At 34.9% G+C, this 22,495-nt stretch overlaps 2 protein-coding genes across 2 annotated transcripts in view; one reads left to right on the top strand and one right to left on the bottom strand.

The window, feature by feature from the left end:
* Positions 1-5,652, top strand: part of LOC144360029 (leishmanolysin-like peptidase) — a 38,150-nt gene extending 32,498 nt beyond the window's left edge. Inside the window, exons 15-16 of the mRNA XM_085494944.1 lie at positions 898-1,120; positions 1,684-5,652. Of these exons, the coding sequence (XP_085351070.1) occupies positions 898-1,120; positions 1,684-1,781 (321 nt within the window). The 3' untranslated portion in view covers positions 1,782-5,652. The remainder of the gene's footprint in view (positions 1-897; positions 1,121-1,683) is intronic.
* Positions 5,653-7,178: 1,526 nt separating this feature from the next.
* LOC100370136 (GTP-binding protein 4-like) lies at positions 7,179-22,445 on the bottom strand. The gene is made up of 14 exons (XM_006823839.3): positions 22,346-22,445; positions 19,543-19,713; positions 18,297-18,400; positions 16,282-16,519; positions 15,450-15,692; positions 14,569-14,676; positions 13,530-13,619; positions 13,258-13,368; positions 12,137-12,430; positions 11,458-11,504; positions 11,063-11,150; positions 10,150-10,209; positions 8,264-8,395; positions 7,179-7,684 (listed from the first exon to the last, which is right to left on the bottom strand). The coding sequence occupies exons 1-14, from the start codon at positions 22,391-22,393 to the stop codon at positions 7,532-7,534; spliced, it is 1,887 nt and encodes a 628-aa protein (XP_006823902.1). The 5' UTR covers positions 22,394-22,445; the 3' UTR covers positions 7,179-7,531.
* Between the last annotated feature and the right edge of the window lie 50 nt (positions 22,446-22,495).

Genomic DNA, 22,495 nt, shown 5'->3' with positions numbered 1-22,495 from the left:
AAACATTTACAGATTAAAGAGCGCCCTCAATGGCCAACTTTACTTAGCTCACATATATTGTATTACACAGCATCTTGGGGAAACAACCCATATCTCACTGACAATATATTGTGAACTTTGTTAACAAACTGGATTAAATTGTCAGTGGAAAACACTCATATTGTGATAATTGTGTTGTAAGGAGGTTTACTACGTAGTTAACATGTGAATGCTTGGGGACACTTCCACACCAACATTGGCTGTCTTATGTAGCTGTAACGTTCTCCCAGCATGCTTTGCACTTTGTAAAACATTTTGAAAATAGCTGCATTTCAGCAAATTTGACTGAATGCATGAATTATAAAAATTATAAAAATCATAATTTAGCTAATGTCCTAATAATCTCATTGTAAGAATATACTCTCTTTTAAATTAGTGATATCATAAATCAGCAACCTTACAGGGTAGCTGAATTAGTAAAAAGTACAGCTAAATAGAAAGTAAAAAAATTGAATAAAGTATTTTAAAGTACTGTGGAATACTTTATTTTCGCTGGAATTAATTTTGGCTGAAAAGGCTTTTTGAGCATTTTGTATGGAATTTATTTTCACTGATTTTTGATGAGTTTAATGTGAAATATAGGAAAAAAAGTATATTCGCTGGATTTTATTTTCACGGAATTAAGCCTTCAGCGAAAATAGCGAAAATAAATTCCAAGCGAAAATAACGTATTCTACAGTATATTTTGTCTCAAATGACCATATTCTGATTTGTAAGCAAAGAGATGTTGAGGGCGCTAGACTTATGAAAGGGATCAGTGCAGCTGTTATCAAAGCAGGAAACAACAAAAGAAAGGATTCATAATCTTATCTGTGATATAAACATCAGTACTAATTATTTAAATTTGGTTTATTTTAGCATTTTTGCGATGCTGACAGGGGATTGGTTTTACAGTTAGGCGATGAAGAATACCAATGTTTTTACAAAGACCAAATATTATTTATAAGAATTGAACATAATGATGCACTACATGAAGGCTCATTAGTGTGTCCATCTTGTCAAGAAGTCTGCGGTGATCAAATTGTATGTCCAGTAGAGGAACTCAATCCACCACCAGATAATAGAACGTCAAAGGTATATGGTAAGTGGAGATTCTATTGGGTTAATATGGTTTGTTTTTTATTACCCATTTATGATTGTGCCCATCTTGTCAAGAATCTGTAGTGATCAAATCATATGTCAACGAGAGGAACTCAATCCACCACCAGATAATAGAACGTCAAAGGTATATGGTAAGTGGAGATTCTATTGGGTTAATATGGTTTGTTTAAATTACCCATTTATAATTGTGCCCATCTTGTCAAGAATCTGTAGTGATCGAATCATATGTCCACGAGAGAAATTCAATCCACCAGATAATAGAACTTCAAAAGTATGTGATAAGTGGAGATTCTATTGGGTTAATATGGTTTGTTATTTATTAATCAATTTTGAGTGCACCCATTTTGTCAAAAAGTCTGTAGCGATCAAATAGTATGGGGGAATTCAATCCACCACCAGATAATAGAACATCTTAAATTTATAATTTGAAATACTCCCTAATTCTACCCCATATGTCTCCAATGTCATCATCACAAAGGATTTGTTTCTAAGCTTTCTTTGGTTTTGTGTAGTCTCATTTTTATCTTTTCTGCTTTTTTTCAGTTATACCTTGTGTTGCTGGTGCCACAATGATATCGGATTCACTTTTCTCAAGCATTTTTCGAACAATATTATTAATATTCCTGATGGTAATTCTCTAGAGCATGGATTAAAATGTCATGAAATGGCCAATAACTGATATGCATCACCAATAGTGTCATGGCGTACCAAGCCACAAGAGGCTGGTAATGAGTAACGAATCCGGCATTCTGATTGGTCCATCACTTTCTTGTTGCTTGTTTTATTTCCCTTGGTTACCTGACGTCAGCGCTTATGCTCGTGGCCATTCAGGGTTTCCTTTTACTTTAGAAAGTTGGGCGAATAAAAAAACTCTCCCTTTTGTTATAAATGTGCACAGAAACATCGAGGAATGACAGAAACATCTCAAATAAGTCTAAGCAGGCAGAATGTATGAGCATGGCTTTATTGTAGTATTACAGTCACGTTTACGCAGATTGTAACTTGGAATGTTTTAAAATTACATCACTCTGTCACGTTCTTTCCGGCCCAGTGGAACAATATGGCGATTACTAGTTACCTACGTCCTACTTGTCATTCGCAAAGGACGCCGGGAACCAGCAAACACCAATAGATAGACAGAGTTATGACAGAGGTCACCACTAGATGGCAGTAATTATGTTAGAGGTCATCACTAGATGGCAGTAATTATGACATGATGGAGGCAGCCATTTTATGGCAATAATTGTGATGGAGGTCACCACTAGATGGCAGTAATTATGTTAGAGGTCATCACTAGATGGCAGTAATTATGACATGATGGAGGCAGCCATTATATGTCAACAATTGTGATGCAGGTCACCACTATATGGCAGTAATTATGTTAGAGGTCACCACTAGGGGACTGTAACAGCTATTTTCATGAAACTTTGAATGATATTGTTTACATAAATGATACACTAGGGATAGTTACTACTAAACTTGTAGGTAAATGTATATCAATTGTTTTGAAGTTATTGGTAAAATCCAAACAAAAATCACAACAATGTAGAAAAGCAAAAATTACTGTTGCCAAATTATATACATATAGCATGTGGTTTTGTGCAGTCTTTTTACCATCTGCTTTAGAATCAAATGTGAAGACCAAGCCAAGAGTTATTTTCATACAGTGTGTTCCCATTCTAACATGTTAGAAGATCGACAACTCTATCTTTGGTTACAATTTTTGCACCAAAACCACAAGATCTAAAGATGTTGATAGAAATTGTAGAAGTGGCCTGACAGATAGTTCAAAACTGACATGTTACACACATTGAACAATAAAACTAAGCCAAGTATTAAAATTATTTTGAATCCGATCAAGAGCAATAAACCTGGTCATTGAAAATGTGTGTACTTTCGAAGATGTCCCAAGTTTTGCGACCAACCCATACATTGTGTTATTACCAAGCATTGGGGGATGACCAGAAAAATGTTATCATGCGTTGCTGTTGAATCATTAACTGATGAAAACCAGGGATCCTCGGGGCGGACATCCGGACGTTTTCAACGCTTGGCAACCCTTGCGGTGAAAACAAAGACCAAAAACTCACAGAAAACGGTACTTTGTGATGGTTGTTGAGACTCCTGTGAACAGTGTAACAAGATTAGCCTTGCGTGTGTAACATATTTAAATTTGGTTGTTTGGGATTACTTCAAAGTTGAGTTTGTGTTGTTTTCTCGAATTTTCACCAGCCCGACCGACGTTCGTCAGCAGCGCGCACAGAGCCCATAGAAATACATGTACAGTGGTGTGCGTCTTAGTAACGTGGAACGTCTTGTGATGTAGTTCCGTCCCCGAGGATAGACACTGGCTTTTATGGATGTGGTTGAACAGCTACACTAGTTTTGTAGACTCCTCCTTTGTACAAACTACTGTAAAAGGATTAATTATTCACTAGGTTTTAATTTTGCTTCTTTTGCTGACTGGAAAATACGCTAAATTAAAACCCAGTGAATATGTAAAATTTAGCATAGAACACATTATCTAAATGATAAAACCGTGAATTTAAAACCCACTGAATATGCCTGAAATGGTAAATCAGTGAAATTTAAACCCAGTGAAAAATTGGTTATTTTACAGTATGAGAAATCATCATTTTGACCATTCTGTATGGACTGCAGAACCTACGTTGTTTTGATTTTACTAATAACTTTATAACATGTCAGAGCAAGTTTAGTAAAGTTTTGTGAAGCTGACGTATGATCTGAAATTATTTGTAATCAATGTGTTTATCACGAGTATCACTAAGTTTGAAAATCAACATAGAATTTTTATCATTGAAAATTAACTCACATTGTGAAAGGATTCAAAAAGTGAGGTGATCTTGCATCTTTTTTTTTATTGTCCTTGTATATTGACATTTATGGAATTGTTACTCACTATCATGTAGTACTCATTCTCAATATCCCCACTAGAGGGCAGCAATATTGATCACAGTCCCTGAGATCTTAAGATTTTCTTTTTTTATATTTATTGTGGATTGTTATGATATAGATAATGTGTGTGTTTGTATAAATCAGGTATTTTTAAAAATTTATTATCTTTTCAAAATACATTTAAGATAAAATTTCTAGAACGGTTAATTTAAAGTCTACACTAACAGTTTGATACTCCTAGATGAAAAAACTCCACAAATACATGGGAATGCAATTTACAGCTTCACTATACTACTTTCCGTTCTATAAATATTCAACTATATTACTATACATTGACCTCCATTTTGAATTTTCCTGCAAGGAATTGTGAATCCATAACTGATTCAAATACTGATGCAATTTAGTTCAAAAAGTTCAGTGTGAATATTACTTGTTCATATAATTATTATGAAGAATATTATTTTGGTTGTTAAAAATAGAATGACTTTTTAGTCCCCGTTCGAACGTAGTCCGAAAACGGGGACTTATGTTTTGCCCTGTGTGCATCCATGCGTCCGTGATCACCTGTATCTCGAACATGCATGGATCGATTAAGTTCAACCTTCACTCATACATCACACATTATATGGGACATATGCACATGCATTTTTTTCATGATCAGATTAACGATGGCCGAAAATGCATCAAAATCGCATTTTTTCACCATTCCGGACCTGGATCTCAGTTATGCATGGACGGATTTTGTTCAAATTTGGTACATACATTAAACATGATAGGACCTTGATGCAGGTCATTTTTTTTTTGGATCGGGTTTGAAATGGCCGACTGGCGGCCATTTTGTTTTAAAGAATTCAGTTCTGGATCCGTATCCGAGACATGCCTGGATTGATCAAGTTCAAACTTAACACACACATGGTACATCATGTCACAAATATGTATGTGCATTTGTTTCATGATCTCATTAACGATAGCCAAATGGCGGCCGCTTTAAGGCCGAAAATGCATTGAAATCGCACACTTTAACCATTCCGGACCTGGATCTCAGGTATGCATGGATGAATTTTGTTCAGATTTAGTACAATGTTTTGTACATATACAGGTGCATTTCGGTCATGATCTGCTTTGAATGTATATGTCACTCAAATATGAACGGAACGGGGACGTATCATTGACAATGACTTGTTATATATTATTTTTTTTGTAGTCCACCGGTTATAAATAACTCATCAATAAATTGTACAAAGAATTATAAAAATAAATATTTTCAGTTCTGTTGCCATGACAACTATACATGTATGTTTGGTTGGCACTGTTATGCTACCAAGTTCTAAACTTTTCAACCAATTTGAAGTCCTACTCTAAGAGTTATAGTTGGAATCATTTCCCTAATTTTTCAAAACAGATTCTATGTCTATCTATAATCCTTTGCTGGAGAATCAAGATGGACTACATACATATTGATGAAATATGATATAAAAAACTGAAAAGTGCATTTTCCTGTATTTATAGAGCTCTTTCTTCTGTAATATTTTGTAAAGACAAAATAAAGAATCAAACCCTGTTACCATTGCCCAAGGGTTGTCACCACCCACAAAATAGTCCTGTGTATATTAATTTGGTTGTTTGCATATCATTAACCTTTTCATCACACTGTCAACTGTTGGCACTGGTGACAATCTGTCATTGTCAACGTTTGTCACCTTCCACCAAATTATTCATGTTTGCAATTTGCTTGTTCGATATTTATCCATGTTTTTATTGAATAATACATGTATTAATTTTGAATATTTGGCAAAACCTCTAAACAAAATTCAAAATTTAGTGCCAATTGCAGAACAATGTTTGCGCTAACAGTTACGAGAGGTGATCAGTAAGTTCTCAGCCTTCCTCATAAAACGTTACAGAAGGAAGATTTTTCTTACACTATTTTTCAATACACTATGCACTTTGTCCATCAATGTTCCAGTTTTCCTATTCCCAGCTGGAAGAAGGTTTCATCTTGATCCTTTAGATAGGCCTCAACAGCTTGGATGAGTCTCAAAATGGTGACCACGCAAGTGGGACTTTAGTTTAGGAAACAGGTAGAAGTCCAACGGCGAGTAGAAAGGGTGAGGTAAGAGTTCAAAGCTACATTGGGTTCCTGCTGCCAATGCCACCTGTGCTGTGTGGACAGGAGCATTGTCCTGAAGCAACATCACACCAGCTCGAAGCTTTCCTCTCCTTTTCTCTTTGATTGCTGCTCTTAACTGTCAGTTCTGAAGCACAGTACTCTCCATTGATTGTTTGACCATTTTGCAAGTAGTCAATCATGATGACTCCCATGCTGTTCCAGAACACTGAGACCATCATTTTGCCGACTGATGCCACTCGCTTGAACTTCTTGTGCGGCTGTGAACCCTTGTGCTCTTTTGATTCTGGATCAAAGTGGTGAACTCATGTCTCATCTTGGGTTACAAATCTCTTGAGGAAGTTGCCAGGATTTGACTGGAAACGGGCCAAAAGCGTCCTTGAAACTTCCAACCTGTTCAACTTCTGATGTGAAGTCATCATTCGGGGCATCCACCTTGCAGACAGCTTGCTTATCTCCAAGTTGTTTGACAAACATTTTGAACCGCGCCATAACTGATGCCTAAGGAATTCCTGGTATGTCGGATAGTGACACCTTTGTCATTTATTACTATGTGATGGATGGCCTCAACCTGATTGTCCGTGGTGGCAGATTTTGAAAACACTATCGCAAAGCAGTTGGAAATAATAAATGTAACAGCAGAATGAGTCCTAGTAATAAAGTACAGTGACTTCTAAAGAATGAATGTTTTTGAGAACTTCATATACAGGGCCCGGTTTCAGTTATAAACTAACGTTAGCTTCATGTTCATGTCCTACCATGACAACAGCCAAAAACATCTTGCTTGTTTTTTTTGAGCGGAGCGGATTGCCAACCGGCTTGTAGAGAATTGTCAGTTATTTCCCAATTATACTAAGGAATGTTCAATTAGCCTTCACAGCTGCTAATGAATTAGGATGAAATATTTGGATTTGATTACATACATTTGTATTTTACTATATCATTTAGTGCTGAAACCTACGATGTTCTATTGAAAAGCTAAAAGACGGTACAATTTGTGACAATGCTAGTTTATTGCAACCAGAATATTATGACAGAAGTAAAATAATAATCAAATAAAATAATATAACCAATAATTTATCTTGGATTACCCAAGATAGAATTTATCCCCAGCTGATCAACATACCATATATATAGAAGTACATAAATATATATGGGGAAAGGCACAACCATATATGGAAATACACAATCATATACGGAAGGACAGCTATATCCAACCAAGGAAAGCCATGACATTAATGTGCATATCAGTAAAATATAATAGCATGAAATTGAAATATATAGACTTCAAAATCAAATATTGTCTCTGTATAATACTTTAGCAATTGAGGATTTGTGGGCTGATTGTTAGCGCCTGTCAGTTTTACCACCCTTTCGCTTGCCAGCAAACAAATGTTTAGGCATCTTTGTTGTAATAACTCTGTCGGCTTCTCCGGCTTTACCAAATCTGTTGCGATTCCTCTGTGATAGTTTCCCCATTTTCTTAGTTTTGTTGAACATCTAGAAAATAAGAGAAATTGATTTATAATCATGGACCTGTCTGACCAGGTGGGGAGATTTTATTTGGCTTTCTAACTCATGTAGAAATATACAATACTTGAAACTGATTGAAGGCAGTATATGGAAAGCTAAATATATTTATGTGCAAACTTTCTACTGAATCAGGCGATATATTTAGAATGCTAATATTTCTGGGAAAGCTATGAAAGTTTAGAAAAGCTACGAAATTTTAGAAGACCTATAATTGATTAGGTCATTGTGAATGTTTGAACAGCTCAGAAAATGAAAAGAAAACTATGAAAGTTGGGAAAGATCTATAAATGCTTGGAAAGTTACAAAAGAACTAATAATGCTAGAAAATCAAAGAACATTATGAAAGGTGTATGATATCTACCGGTATAGACAATTTTCTAGAAGGAAGAAAAGCAATGAAAACTGTGCTAGAATGATTGTTCCAGCAGTCATTACTAAGACCCTGGTTCTCTAAATGATGGTTTTCACCCTGTTGGAATCCTTAAATAGATTGCATCCATTTGGAAAATGGAATAACCCAGTCACCATAGCTGACAGAACACTTACCGTCTCATCACGTACTCCTGACAGATCACGTGGTGTTCGAGAACTGCTACGGGCCCTACCAAGAGAGTCTGTACGTTGGCGCTTCTTGGCAACTGGAGTTTTACTTCGTGATCTACTGCGAGTGAAATGACCCTAAAAAGACACACGACTAAGAGTCAGACTTTACAAATAGTTTTCATGAAATTGATCAAAATTAGAACTTAAGTCGAAAACATATATGAATGACAAAGACTAAATGAAAATTGGGACCATCAAACACTTGAAAAACAAGTCATTGTCAATGACACGTCCCCGTTCCGTTCATATTTGAGTGACATATACATTCAAAGCAGATCATGACCGAAATGCACCTGCATATGTACAACACATTGTGCTAAATCTGAACAAAATCCATCCATGCATGACTGAGATCCGGTTCTGGAATTGTGAAAATATGTGATTTTGATGCATTTTCGGCCTTAAAATGGCCATCATTCCGCTATTGTTAAGCAGATCATGAAACAAATGCACATATCTATTTGTGACATGATGTACCATGTGTGTGTGAAGTTTGAACTTGATCAATCCAGACATGTCTTGGATACGGATCCAGAACTGAATTCTTTAACAAAATGGCCGCCAGTCGGCCATTTCGAACTTGATCCGAAAAAAAAAAAGACGTGCATCAAGGTCCTATTATGTTTAATGTATGTACCAAATTTGAATGAAATCCGTCCATGCATAACTGAGATCCGGGTCCGGAATGGTGAAAATGTGCGATTTCAATGCATTTTCGGCCTTAAAGCGGCCCCCATTTGGCTATCGTTAATGAGATCATGAAACAAATGCACATACATATTTGTGACATGATGTACCATGTGTGTGTGAAGTTTGAACACGATCAATCCAAGCATGTCTCAGATACGGATTCAGAAGTGAATTCTTTAAAACAAAATGGCCGCCAGTCGGCCATTTCGAACCCGATCCAAAAAAAAAAAATGACGTGCATCAAGGTCCTATTATGTTTAATGTATGTACCAAATTTGAACAAAATCCGTCCATGCATAACTGAGATCCGGGTCCGGAATGGTGAAAATGTGCGATTTTGATGCATTTTCGGCCTTAAAATGGCCGCTATTCGACTATCGTTAATCGGATCATCAAAAAAATGCATGTGCATATGTCCCATATAATGTGTGATGTATGAGTGAAGTTTGAACTTAATCGGTCCATGCATGTTCGAGATACAGGTGATCATGGACGCACGGACGCACACAGGGCAAAACATAAGTCCCCGTTTTCGGACTGCGTCCGAACGGGGACTAACAATGACTGTGATTTCTCTATGGTTTTAAACCCCTACGGTACTTCGGTGGCCATTTTGAATATAAAATTAGTGAAAATGGATGGAGCCCATAATTCCAAAACTTCAAAATACTAATTATGATCGCAATGACAGGAAAAAAAATTCATGTTCCTGGATATCACTTCCATCTGATGAAAAAATTGTTATTGATGAATTTGACAGAATTTCCAAAAAATATAATATAATTTTAGCAATAAAACAAATAATTATTAATATATTGAGAGTATGATGCCGCGAACAGTTTTCCATTCTCTACGTCCACAAATACCATGATTACATAGAGTTAGGGGAACAGTGGAGAAAATAATGAGTGGGAGAATAGAACACAATTTGAGGGGCAACAACAAGTTTTGTGGCTGTAGCTCTCAACAAGACTATTTGTGAATGTGATCCAGTGACCAATAAGTTATTATTCAGTGTCTTGTATGTCTTCTAAATTCTTTGAAGAAACTATTTGTATACGTGATATTTTGTTGACTTTCTAAATTGAGTGTAAATATGCATAACCATAGCAATCAGTGTGACACATCACATGACTTACCCCAGGATTAGGTTCAACACCAAGTTCTCCCATTTCTCGTTCAAAGCGACTTCGTTTACCCTGAAAATAAAAAATAAATATTTATTTAACAGTTATATATAAAATTAAAATTGGAATTTCAATAATTATTAAATTTTGTTGAATTGGTCAATTTTAAGATTTCAGACAAAATGACCATCAATATGACAAATTTGATTAAGTCACATAAAATAACACAACCCATGGTTTTACCTATAAGCATAGTATTTATGTGCAAACTTTCAAACAAATTAGGCAATATATTAGTGAAAAACAAAATAGATATGAATAAAAACAAAATGGCTGTCAATTGGCCATTTTTGTATGAAACTCAGGAAAACATGATGTGCACCTTTAACTCAATATGTATGATCCTCATACAAAGTTTGAATGAAATCACCCTGTTCATTTCTGAGAAATGGTTCTGGAAATGCTTGAGTATCAGAATTTAGCAAATTTAAAGACCAAAATGACCGCCAGTCAACCAAATTGTTGTTTTTTTGTCACAAGAATTTATTTGTAGTTCCCAAGCAAGTACAAAGCAACAAATCTCTGCTTCCTTTTGACTCTATCATAAATCAACTTCAGATCGATGCAGCTAACAAACATTTGACATGAATTTTGATTTGAAAGTTAGATGAAAAAACTTATCTAATATATGAACCTTAATTCAGAGCAATTGTTGAATTTAAAATGGCCACAGATTATGGATAAATCAGTCATTGTTCCCATGGAAAAAAGTTAACCCTTAACTTTTTATTTTGCTTTTTGTCATTTGATGAAATTTCACACCTCAGCGGAATATTAGGAATTTAGATTATTTTCAATTCTTCGCATCTTTACCAGAATGCATCCATTCTCCAACATTCTTTGTAAAACTATAATAATTATTTACCTTGATAGCAGTTCTGGGTAAAACAGGTTTCTCCACTTTTCTTTTCTCCTTTGATTCCATCATAACTATCTTCCTTTTGTTACGGATTCTGTAAAAAAGCAAATACAAGTATGAAACTATCTCCATGACAACAATATAATTTGCCTACTTTACCCTCTATATATAGCGATTAGATGGTTCAAAACGTTGACTGCCATTTCTCTACAAAATTTTTAAATGTTGATGAAACTTCACAAACTTTTTTTTTAATTTTTGAATAAATTGACATCGTTTTTCATTGGTTATAGGTCTGGATCAAAATTTTTGAAATATATATAGAAAAATTTAGATCAATTTCTTTAAATATGTAATTTGTAGAACTAAATCAGTGGAAATGTCCACCGTTTTAAACTTACTTTGATGCAATTTTTCTGATTTCTCTCATTTCTTCATCATCTGATGACTGTAAATATTAATAAATATTATTATACATATGTCACCGTAACGCCATAAGTTACAGCATGCCGTAATTTTGCAGTATTTTACGGGGTATTTTCATCCTACCATATTAGGAAATGCGAATTCCAAATATGGAATGATTACGCGCATAGGTGTCCTCTAATAATAAAAACAAACATGGCTGCCACCAGGGTTTGACCGGACTCAACACAAAGAAGTTTGCTGATTCTGTTCTAAACATTTTGGATTTTGGCATTCCCATGGTGTATCCTTGGAAGGAAAAGAAGTATAATAATAAGGTTATTACGAGAATACCTTGAAGTACGCTGCACGTCGGTCGATACTACAGCTGTACTGTCTTCATGCATACTTTGAGGTATCCTCATAATAACCTCATATTAATTAATAACAAGGCTGGTGAAATAGAGGGCACCCTGAAGAGGCTAGACATATAGAGAATGCCCTGAAATGGCTAGACAGATAGAGGGAGCCCAAACAGGGATAGACATACAGTGGGCACCCTAACATGGCAAGTCATAGGAAGCAATATTTTAGTCATTGTACATTTGTACAATCTAGATTTTAATAATTTGTATTTGTACAAATACAGATATCAACAGAACTTAAATCACTCACCATATCTTCGTCATACTCGCCCGCTCCTTCTCTTAGCAATTCTTCCTTCTCTAGTTCTTCCAATTTTTTTTCAATTTCTGGATCGATATAATCCGCCAAATTCTTGCCCTCCCACAATTCGGGAATAACGTCATATTTCTCATCCTCTGGAATCAAGTAATGTTTATTCAAATCCAAGACGTACAAGTCTTCTTCCTCTATCTCAATATCACGTTCTAACTTCTTACGTCTGCCCTCAATCTGCATGGCAGATTTCTTCTTCTGTACGCCTTCTGGTATACATGGTGGCCTCGTCTACAATCAGAGATAATCCAACATGCTTAAAGGCACAAATGTAATTTATACAGTAAATGTGCTATGCTAATATCAGCAATTCTTGGGATGGACACACAGACATTTTCCCTGCCTGGCAACCAAAATCGAAAGTGTTTATACCTACATGTGCAACAAATATATAATATAATAATATAATATAATAATATATAATATAATATCAGGATTGTCTCATAGTTGAGTTTGTCCAGTTTCCTTGACTTTATCTTTTTTCACCGGCTCTTTGAACGGTATTCCACAGCTGCTTGCACAGAGCCCATAGAAATGCATGGTACAGTGGTGCATGTAACAGCAACGTTGAATGTTCCATGACTTATCCTCAGCCCCCCCCCCAATACATCATACTTTATTTTGGGTATTCTATATAAAAACACAGGGGTGAAAATTAAAAAAAAAAAAAAAAAAAAAATGGTTGTCCACTGGGCTGACCATGGCATCTTAAACTGATTGTTCACTTGAAAATAGTTATCTAACAATTTTTGTGCATTTAACTTTATAAAAATGAAACAAATTGTTGGCGACTACAACGTCAAAGTCATCTCACTTTGCAGACAACTGCTCAAAACATGTTCAAACTTTCAATTAATAAAAATACAAGTCGTGATACTACACGGTTGATTCTACATTGGATTACGTAATACTGTCAGATTTCTGTTTTATTTATTTTCACAGTGGCCAGCCACTATTCCTATTTGGTTGCCCAATAACAAAAATGGATGATGCACGGAATAACCGAACAACGGCTAATTTTGAAATCTGCTTCGTTAATCGATTGACAGAACACTTACTTTCTGATCCCTTTGTTGAGGAACAGCGAGATGTAGTCTATTCAACACATCATTGACTTTTTTTCCTTTTATCTTTGTATCCACTCTCTGAGCTAGCAGCCTATCACACGCCTGCAATCAATTCACATGGACCAATCACAGCAAGGTAATATTCAATCAATCATTTGGAAGTTATCCAATTACGCATTAAGATTTTTTAAAAACATAAATGTATATTCAAGAAGGACACAGCATCCACAAAATGTAGTTTATCTAAAAAGTAGCATACATACCTCTGTTTTCACATCAATGACACCTTCTTCTGTCACGGTACTCATTGGTAATACTGGTATTCCCTCAGTCTGGAAGTCGGATAATAATTTCTGTTGGAAAAATAAACTGAATATTATTAACACTAATGATTAATGGTTGTTTAATGTTAAAATGATTGACATTCAGTCATCTTGTTTCTGATTGTCGAACAAGTACTTTTCTATATTCAGTGATATTGCTCTGGAACAGTATTAATTAAAACAAAATGGCCACTGGTCAAACCAATACACAAATGTAGTTAAACATTGCCATCATAGAGTACAGTGGGTAATGGGAAATGTTTGAAATGTATCTACAGAAATTAGCAAGATTATCTATACTCCAAAACTCATGCACTACACGCTTAGTAATGACATTTGTAACACATAAACACTACAACTAGTTCTTTCACAGAATCACTCTATTATTCAGAATCACTCAATGCACTGGAAATTATCAGTACAAAATATCCATGTGATAGCAGTAAATTTTATGTTATAAACAAATCAAACCCAACATTATAGCATGCAAATACAGTGCCATTGTTATGATACAAAGTTTCAATCAGAAAACTGTAATAATTTCGCTGGCAATGCACAACAACACAGTGAACAATAGTCTAATCATTTCTGGCTTACTGCCTGGTTTTTGATAAGGTTATAGTTTGTAGCCTTCCTTATGAAAAATTAGTGTGGGCTACCCTTTTAGATATATAATAATCAGGGATTTTTCTAGAAAAACTGCAAGAGGGAGCACTGCAATTCAGCGGCGCCACCAAGTGGTGGAGATAGGGTTTTCCCTACCAGAGTGTGGAGTTTATGATAATTCTAAGTTAAAATGGAGCATTCTATGGCTTCCTTGGGGCCAAAATTACTATCAGACAAGTCACGGTTGAAGACTGTGGTCATTCAGAATTTTACGGTTGCCAGAGGATCTGTTCCCCAGGGTAAGGGAGCACATGGCCATGGCATGAGGGCGCTGCGCCCCTGTTCCCTTGTTTAAAAAAATACCTTTACATACCTTTTCATCGTCTCCAAGTTCTTCGGGCTTTACAACATCAATTTTGTTGAGTATTATAAGAAGAGGTTTGTTAGCAAACAATGGCTGGATATTCTTGAATAAATCAACCTACATTGAGAAAGATGGTGATTAGAAATGATACACAAACAAAAACACTGAACTTTGGTTAAAATTCATTCTTACATGGCAGGAACAATGGAAAATGGAGACAGTAACAGAAACACAATAACCATATTGGCTCTTGTAGTAGCACATACAATGGAGAAACACAGGAGAAATGCGGTATTTATTAAGGGCCAGAAACAAGCAAAATGTATTCCTGGAGAATCAGTTTCTAACGCCTTTCTTTGAGAACATGTATCATACTTTTTCAACAAAATGTCTCTATTAACTCTTTGAGTACAAAGGTCAACTTTTGTCACCATTCAAACATTTTAAACCCGCATAATTTTTTCATTATTTTTCCAAAACTTGTAGTTAATAGGAAAGTATGTCCATTTGGTTCAAAATTATCAAAAAAATGTATAGTAAAACTCATAAAAACTATTTTTAGATCCAGTTTGCAATTTTTGTTTTAGATGCACTTTTGGTTGGAGATGCGCTTCTAATACTGTGGAATACTTTTTTTTCGATTAGAATTAATTTTCGCTATTTTTGCTGAAGGAATGATTCAGTGAAAATAAAATCCAGCGAATATACATGTACCTTTTTTCCTATACTAGTATTTTATATTTAACTCATCAAAAATCAGTGAAAATAAATTCCATGCACTCGAAAAAAATTTTCAGCAAAAATTGATTTCAGCTACAATAAAGTAATACAGTATAGTGTAAATACGATATTTGGAAAATATTGCGATGAGCAATAAATATGTTCGTTACCTGTTCTTCTATAGTATGACCGCATTGTTCACTCGTGTCCATTATGTACAGAACAGCGGCTCTAAGATGCGCTAAAGCAGTTATCGCCTGCATTTCAATGGTATTCCTTTCCTCCAATGAATGGTCTAATATTCCAGGTGTATCTACCACTTGCCATCTCAGGTATTTATAATCGGTATGACCAACAAATAATGACTTTGTTGTGAATGCATATGGTTGCACTTCTACGTCCGCTCTAGTGATCTGTGTAGAACAGACAGGAATTTTTTCATACACGTTAAGGTATCATGCCACGAATCAACCAATCACCGTTCGTAGCCTTGCAAGAACCAATTAAATTTTTTTTAATATTTTTTTTCTCAGGTGCTCCCTGTTTGAGGGCGTGATCACCTGGGTCAGAGGTGAGACCAACATGTGGTCTTTTGTTTACTACTTGGCAACTGTGTTGGTTTATTCTGCGTGTATTTGGATGTTCTAATCTTGGTGTTTTTCCAGTGATTTCTCTAGGTGCAATCCAAACACAGTAAGTGTGTATTGTTTATGTACGTTTTTTTAATGGCATGTTGATTTCTCATTTTAGAGCCATGTTTGAGCCAACTTTGTTTATTATTTTCATATAGCAATCTCATCATAGATTAAACTTTGTCGTCTATGGAGTTTCAATGCACGTCTCATGCAGGATTTCAGTGCCCTCATGTGACAAGTTACAAATAAATGTATATATACATGTATATATCAAGAACAACTATGTTTCCCAGTCAGAATGACACAAAATTCTGTGATTTTTTTGGCAAAATTCACGATCATTTTTCTTAGAACTAAAGCTGGTTACCTTATTGATGAAACTTGATTTTCCAACATTTGGAAATCCACATATAAGTAAAGTTCTTGTGTTCGGATCAATTGATGGTAATCGCGATAGATGCTGTCTAACTTGCTCTAAATACTCCAGACTCTGATTCTGTCGTTTCATAACTGTGCACATCCTCCCTAAAGCTGCTTTTTTCAACTGCTTACATCGATACAATGTATCAGCATATTTCATTAATCTGACATAATCTTTAGAAACACTGTAAAAAAATAATTAAAAAAATAAAATGAATTTGGAGATAAAATTTTGATAAAGTAGAGCATGTTTAAAAGCACTGATTTTTAGTACTTTATTGAATAAAATGTTTAATCTGAAAAATGAGCAAAAAGCAAATAAAAATCAAAGATTTTCAAATAAAAACTTTGTGATCCCACAAATTGCATTACCACACCACCAGCTGAAAGCCTCCATGAATGAAAAATACAACAGATAATATGATGAGTTCAAAAAATATTTTCTCTAAAAGACAGGAGGCGATTAATTTAGCAAAGTTGTTAAATATCCTATGACAGGTTTAGCAATCCACTTTTTCAAATTTTGACAAGCTAGCTACATTTCGCAATTGAACCCTCCCTCCCCCACTACATTTTGGAGAAAATCCAATTCTTGTTGACATTTTCAATTGAAAATTGGTCAAAATATATACAAGTAAAGCTCACTGCGAAGCGACTAGAAGATATTTCAAGTCCATAAATCCATCCTTAAGTGATTTCAACATATGAATGAAGGAATGGAAGCCGACAAAATTAAGGTGAATAGGAAAATTCCATGCAAGTGGCTAAAGACCAATTCGCATGGTTTTGCTGAAGCAGACAGACAGACAGACACACACACACACACAGACAGACACACAGACACATACACACACAGACAGACAGACAGACACAGACAGACACAGACAGACAGACAGACAGACACACAGACAGACACACAGATAGACACACACACACACACACACACACACACACACACACACACACACACACACACACACAGACACACACACACACACCGACACACACACAGAAACACACACAAACACACACACAGAAACACACACAGAAACACACACAGAAACACACACAGACAGACAGATTTAAGAGGGAATGCATCAGTCAGAGTTTGTATTAAGGCAAATTTATGCATCTAGAACATAAATCTTTGGATTCACAAAAATAAATACACACACAAAATCTTACTGACAGGTCACATCGACTTCAAGCATGAGACTCTGCCTTTTCTATTTTTAGTTAATGTATTAAACTAAAAATCTCTCAAGAAAATATATGGAAATTCGAATCATTTTCAAATTGTACATCTGTTTATTTTATTATTTGTACAATGCTGATCAGATTACAATAATTATTTAAAGAGAAAGTCAAGGCAAACAACATAATGCTCCCAGATGAAAGAAAAAAAACTTTAAATTGCATTCACCTACATTTGTGGAGACAAATTTCAAGTTTTTTTTATATCACTTTTAATTCTCTAGATATTCACTTTTTATCAGTAATATGTAGTCCACCATATTGATTTTTCAACAAAGGATTATGGGTAAAGTGTGACATCATAGCCACTGAACATATAGAACATATTTAACAAATAAAGTTTTTATATGATGTCCTGTTATTTCATGCACATATGATTATTTTGTAATGATTGGAGATTAAAAATACATAGCAACACATTATTTTGATAACACAAACCCAATTCTTCAGTCATCAATAAAATATGAACGTACTTGTTACCACGGTTATGTCCGAGTGACAAGGTGGAAATACCAACAACATATGCATTGATCACATGCAGTTTAGATGAGTCTTCAAGAAAGCTATAACTTATAATCAGTATGTGAAAGTTAATGGGACTATTCTGTGGATGGTTTCAAAAGTTTACAATAGTGGCACACCTAGAATACTAAACAAATGCAACAGAAAGCACCCTTAAGATTGGTGAATATTTGTGGTAGGACTTACTTGTCTATGAGATGTCTGGCTGTATTGATCTGTCCGAGGGCAAGTTTATAATGATCTTTATCATATAAAACATTCATAAGATCAGCATAGAAAGGATGAATATCCTGCAATAGAAAAAAACCCAGAATTTTTAGGTTGAAAATTTAATTTTCCTCATTTTCATGGATTTCAAAATATAGAATAATTTAGGCACATTATTGCAAGGTGACAAATTAACTTTTAAATGTTTAAAGTAAATATAAATGTCTCAAAATGTAACAGTTTCCTGTAACAGTTTTTGGTTAGGCATGCACTCATGATACTTTCCTTTTACCCTTTGATCACCGTCAATTTTCTAGTCAAAATTTGCCTGTTATTATTAATTTTTCCATATTTCTTAAAAAAAAATTTGACAATTGAACATAATTTTCTATTGATTATAAGTCTTGATCAAGATTTTGAAAAAATTAAGAAAAATTATTAAAAAATTTGTCAATGGTTGTTGAAGTAGATTTTGGCGAGTGAATACAGATTCAAATGTATCTCATTTAGTGACAGAAGTGATTTTGTAAGGATCCTGAGTCAAAACAGAATCCTAAAAAGCAAGTATGTTTGTTGACTGCTAAGGAAGTCAGGTTGGTCTTCAAGAAACAATTAAAATATATACGTAAAATAACATGTATACCTTCGTACATGTAGATACTGTACTGAGTAATCATAGTTGAAATGACAGAAAAATTGTTGTATATTCTTAACAAGTTTGGGCTTTCCTTACCACAGTTTTCTCAAGTGCATGAATGCAATTGGATCTATCTGATATGCAATCATTTCGTGAATACTACTAATGTAAGATGCTGGCACACAGAATTAACACATCCGCCAATGTTTGCATGTATATAGCAAGCAATAGGTAGGCCATTGAAAATATATTTCCCATGGAACATTCGGGCAATCTAGGTGTCACACTCCAATCTCGAAAATTTGAAAATTCTTAGTGACGAAAATATAACGATACAGTGAATCAATACTTTTCAATTACTGTGAAATACTTTATTTTAGTTGGAATTAATTCTCACTGAAAAAGCTTTTTGGGTGTTTTGTATGCAATATATATTTTCACTGATTTTTGATGAGTTGAATGTGAGACATAAGAAAAAAGTATATTCGTTGGATTTTATTTTCACAGAAGCATCGCTTCAGCGAAAATAGCGAAAATAAATTCCATGCGAAAATAAAGTATTCTACAGTATTTAAAAAAAGACCTTACCTCTAATTTTGGAAATTCATTTAAAACATCTGATAGTTTATCATGAAAATTTTGCTGTGTAAATTTCACTTTTCGCATGTAAAACTGTCGTATTCGATTAATCTTATAATGCTTGTGTACAACAGTTGGTGTTTTCCGCTGGGTTCGTGATAGCACGATATCCACAAAGTCCTGCAATGAATGACAGACAAATTAACGCATTGTAGTCACTGTGATGTTTTGTGTACGATGCGCATCCGGACAAATGTCAAATACAGTGTTATTAATTAACATGAAATTTTAAATTTAAAACTGCACAGCTACCGTACCGGTATCTTTAAGACGATTCAAGAACGTTAACAGGGAATTTTTTGGAGAAAAAATAAACAAGAGGGAGCACACACAGGCGATAGACCTTGAAACATCATATCGGAAGGTTTCTGTGCCGTTTTAACAGTGTATCTATTGCCATTGAAATATTTGGGGTACAGACACATTGTTAGCTGGTGTTGCTGAGAAGTTTTCACGGAGAATAATATATTTGAGAAAGATTTCATGTTGTACGGCATCACAGAAGTTCACGGCTCTAAAATATATTTATGACTTGAAAGTTCAATCGGCAATTCGGTCAGAAGCCGCCAGTCGAGAGTATCAGGGCACTGTGCCTTGTTCCCTGGTTTAGAAAACTCCTGGTTAAAATTTATTTATTTTTTCATTTTATACAACATTAGCACTATACGTTTATACTTTAATGTGTAATCATGTACCCTATTGTAGTCTCTATACATGAAATAACCAGTTGCCTCAGTCCACCAACCAGTCCGGTTGTCCAAATACTTTGAGCAGTAGGACATACAATGTACATGTGATGAGCGCCAGTAAATTAATAAACTTTTAATAAACCAGTTTCGATTCCTACTCCTTTGAATTTTCCATTATAGCTTGAAACAAACGTTTGTCACTTGTAGGTTTTTTTTTTGATAAGAAACAGTGCCTGTCACTTCCCTAAATGGGGAGTGCTGGAGAGTAGGGGTAGGGTTAGGGATGGGGGGTACAAAAAGAACTCTTTCTGCAGATCAAGTGTTCTATATTACCGGATTCTGCCGTAAATTCGCCCATCCGAAAAATTGCTCTGGGCGGCTGGTGGGCCCTTATTTGGGGTTAAAATTTTCAAAAAATTATCATCAAATATTTTTAGGGGCTTATATTTTCATTGAAAAATCTACCTACACCGACTTTCAACACCGGCAGTTGGACCACCCAAAACGACAGAAACTAAAATTGTATACATTTTTTTCTAGCTGGATTAATAAGTAGACAGCGCATCTTTCTCCAAAAAAATCACATTAACGAACATTGTGCGCCAAATACAATTATTTTGTTTCATTTTACTAGTAACGAAAGTATATTCTAAAAGAAGTTTCAAATAACAACAAACACAACTGCATTGCTTAGTAGCGAATGATCGTGATAGCGCAATCCGGTCATGCTGCGTTTTACAATTGTTGATTATTACCTAGTAATGATTATAATAACGTGCAAAAAATAATTTCGTTGAATTGTTATGAAATGCAAATAGATTTCAACTTATTTCATCGTAAACGAATGATTCCGATCGTATTTTCAATGATCGATGCTGTAGAAATGAATATCCGCCATGTTTTGACCTGACCTGACCTGACAGGTCAAATTGATAATTAACTAATGAAAACGATGGATTATGCCAACGTGTTGAAATTACCATAACACTTTTAAATATGTTAATTGTTATTGATATACGATCTTTTGGCTTGGATTTTGATGGGAAAGCGGCATGATTTGTTTTCAAACAAAAAACTGAGCATTTGAAAAATAATTTAACATTATTTACAGCGATAACAACTCATTGTCGAAACGAAGCTAACTTATTCACGCCAGTCGCAATAAACATCAATACTCTTGAATGGGCGTCAATAACTACAGCGAAACTTTTAGGCATCAGAAAAAATCAAAATAACACATTAAAAAACTGTCGAAAAATCGCCCTGGGCGGTTTCTTGGTCCCAATTTATTTTTTTTAAAACCCAAACTGCCGTTTAACGGCCCTGGGCAATTTTACGGCAGAATCCGGTATGTAGGTACTGACTGCTAAACAACTGGAATCACAGGTCATCTCGTCTTTTGCCATTGTGTTTGCCTTACCCAAGATTGGAGAGATTGTTGTACAGCTGTCAATTTCACTTGTAACTGGTTGATATTTCTGCATTTCTATTATTTTTTTAATCCTACTAGGTAGGTACATATATTTCGGAATATCAAAAATGTTGCTGAGCCATTGATGGTTTGGCATCAAAATTTGACATATTTTTGATGTAAAAAACAACATATTAGAAAAAGAACCCCCACAAAAATAGTGAACAGCATTTACAAACTTGTATCATTTCTTATACACAAAGGGGAAACCAATATCCGATGTTTGATAAGTATTGTATTAATTTTTATATTACATATACAAGCACTTCACATTTCTTATCAACAGCAAAAATACTATCCTTGATTTCCAAAAATGTTAACAAGAAACCCCTTGACCTTTTTGAAACATAATTTATAGATCCATTGTATGCCTCGCATACCCGTTGCTAAATTTCTACTAGTGACCCACCCTGGTGTGAACGAACAAATATGTTGTGGTTATATACAAGTATGCAACCCGATTGAGCAATTTTTAAATAGTCACTCGAATCTTGTCGGCTTTTGAAAGACAATCATCGGATACTCGCCGGTTCACATGAATATATGAACAAATTACGTGATATTCATATAAGTGAAAAACACCAGAACATACCTTCCCCGAAGGAACAACTGTTATTTTCTTGAAGTTATAATGCGACATGTTTAAAAACCATGCATCTGATACTGGATTCTGAACATGTGGAAATGTAACCTTTGAACTTCTATGTGAACAGCGCCCTCGAATATTGACAGCGTTTAATGT

This window comes from Saccoglossus kowalevskii, chromosome 21 (genome assembly GCF_978046115.1).
Source record: "Saccoglossus kowalevskii chromosome 21, keSacKowa6.1, whole genome shotgun sequence".
Taxonomy (NCBI): domain Eukaryota; kingdom Metazoa; phylum Hemichordata; class Enteropneusta; family Harrimaniidae; genus Saccoglossus; species Saccoglossus kowalevskii.
The sequence above is the reverse complement of the archived record's forward strand: the minus strand, read 5'-3'. Positions and strand labels throughout refer to the sequence as shown.

Excerpts from the sequence above, each read along its gene's own strand:
- LOC100370136 (XM_006823839.3), bottom strand. The coding sequence starts at position 22,393 with ATGTCGCATTATAACTTCAAGAAAATAACAGTTGTTCCTTCGGGGAAG. Across the intron at positions 16,520-18,296 it reads GCCAGACATCTCATAGACAA|TGTTTCTAAAGATTATGTCA; the intron begins GTAAGTCCTACC and ends ATTTTTTTACAG. Across the intron at positions 7,685-8,263 it reads CAGGAGTACGTGATGAGACG|ATGTTCAACAAAACTAAGAA; the intron begins GTAAGTGTTCTG and ends CTTATTTTCTAG.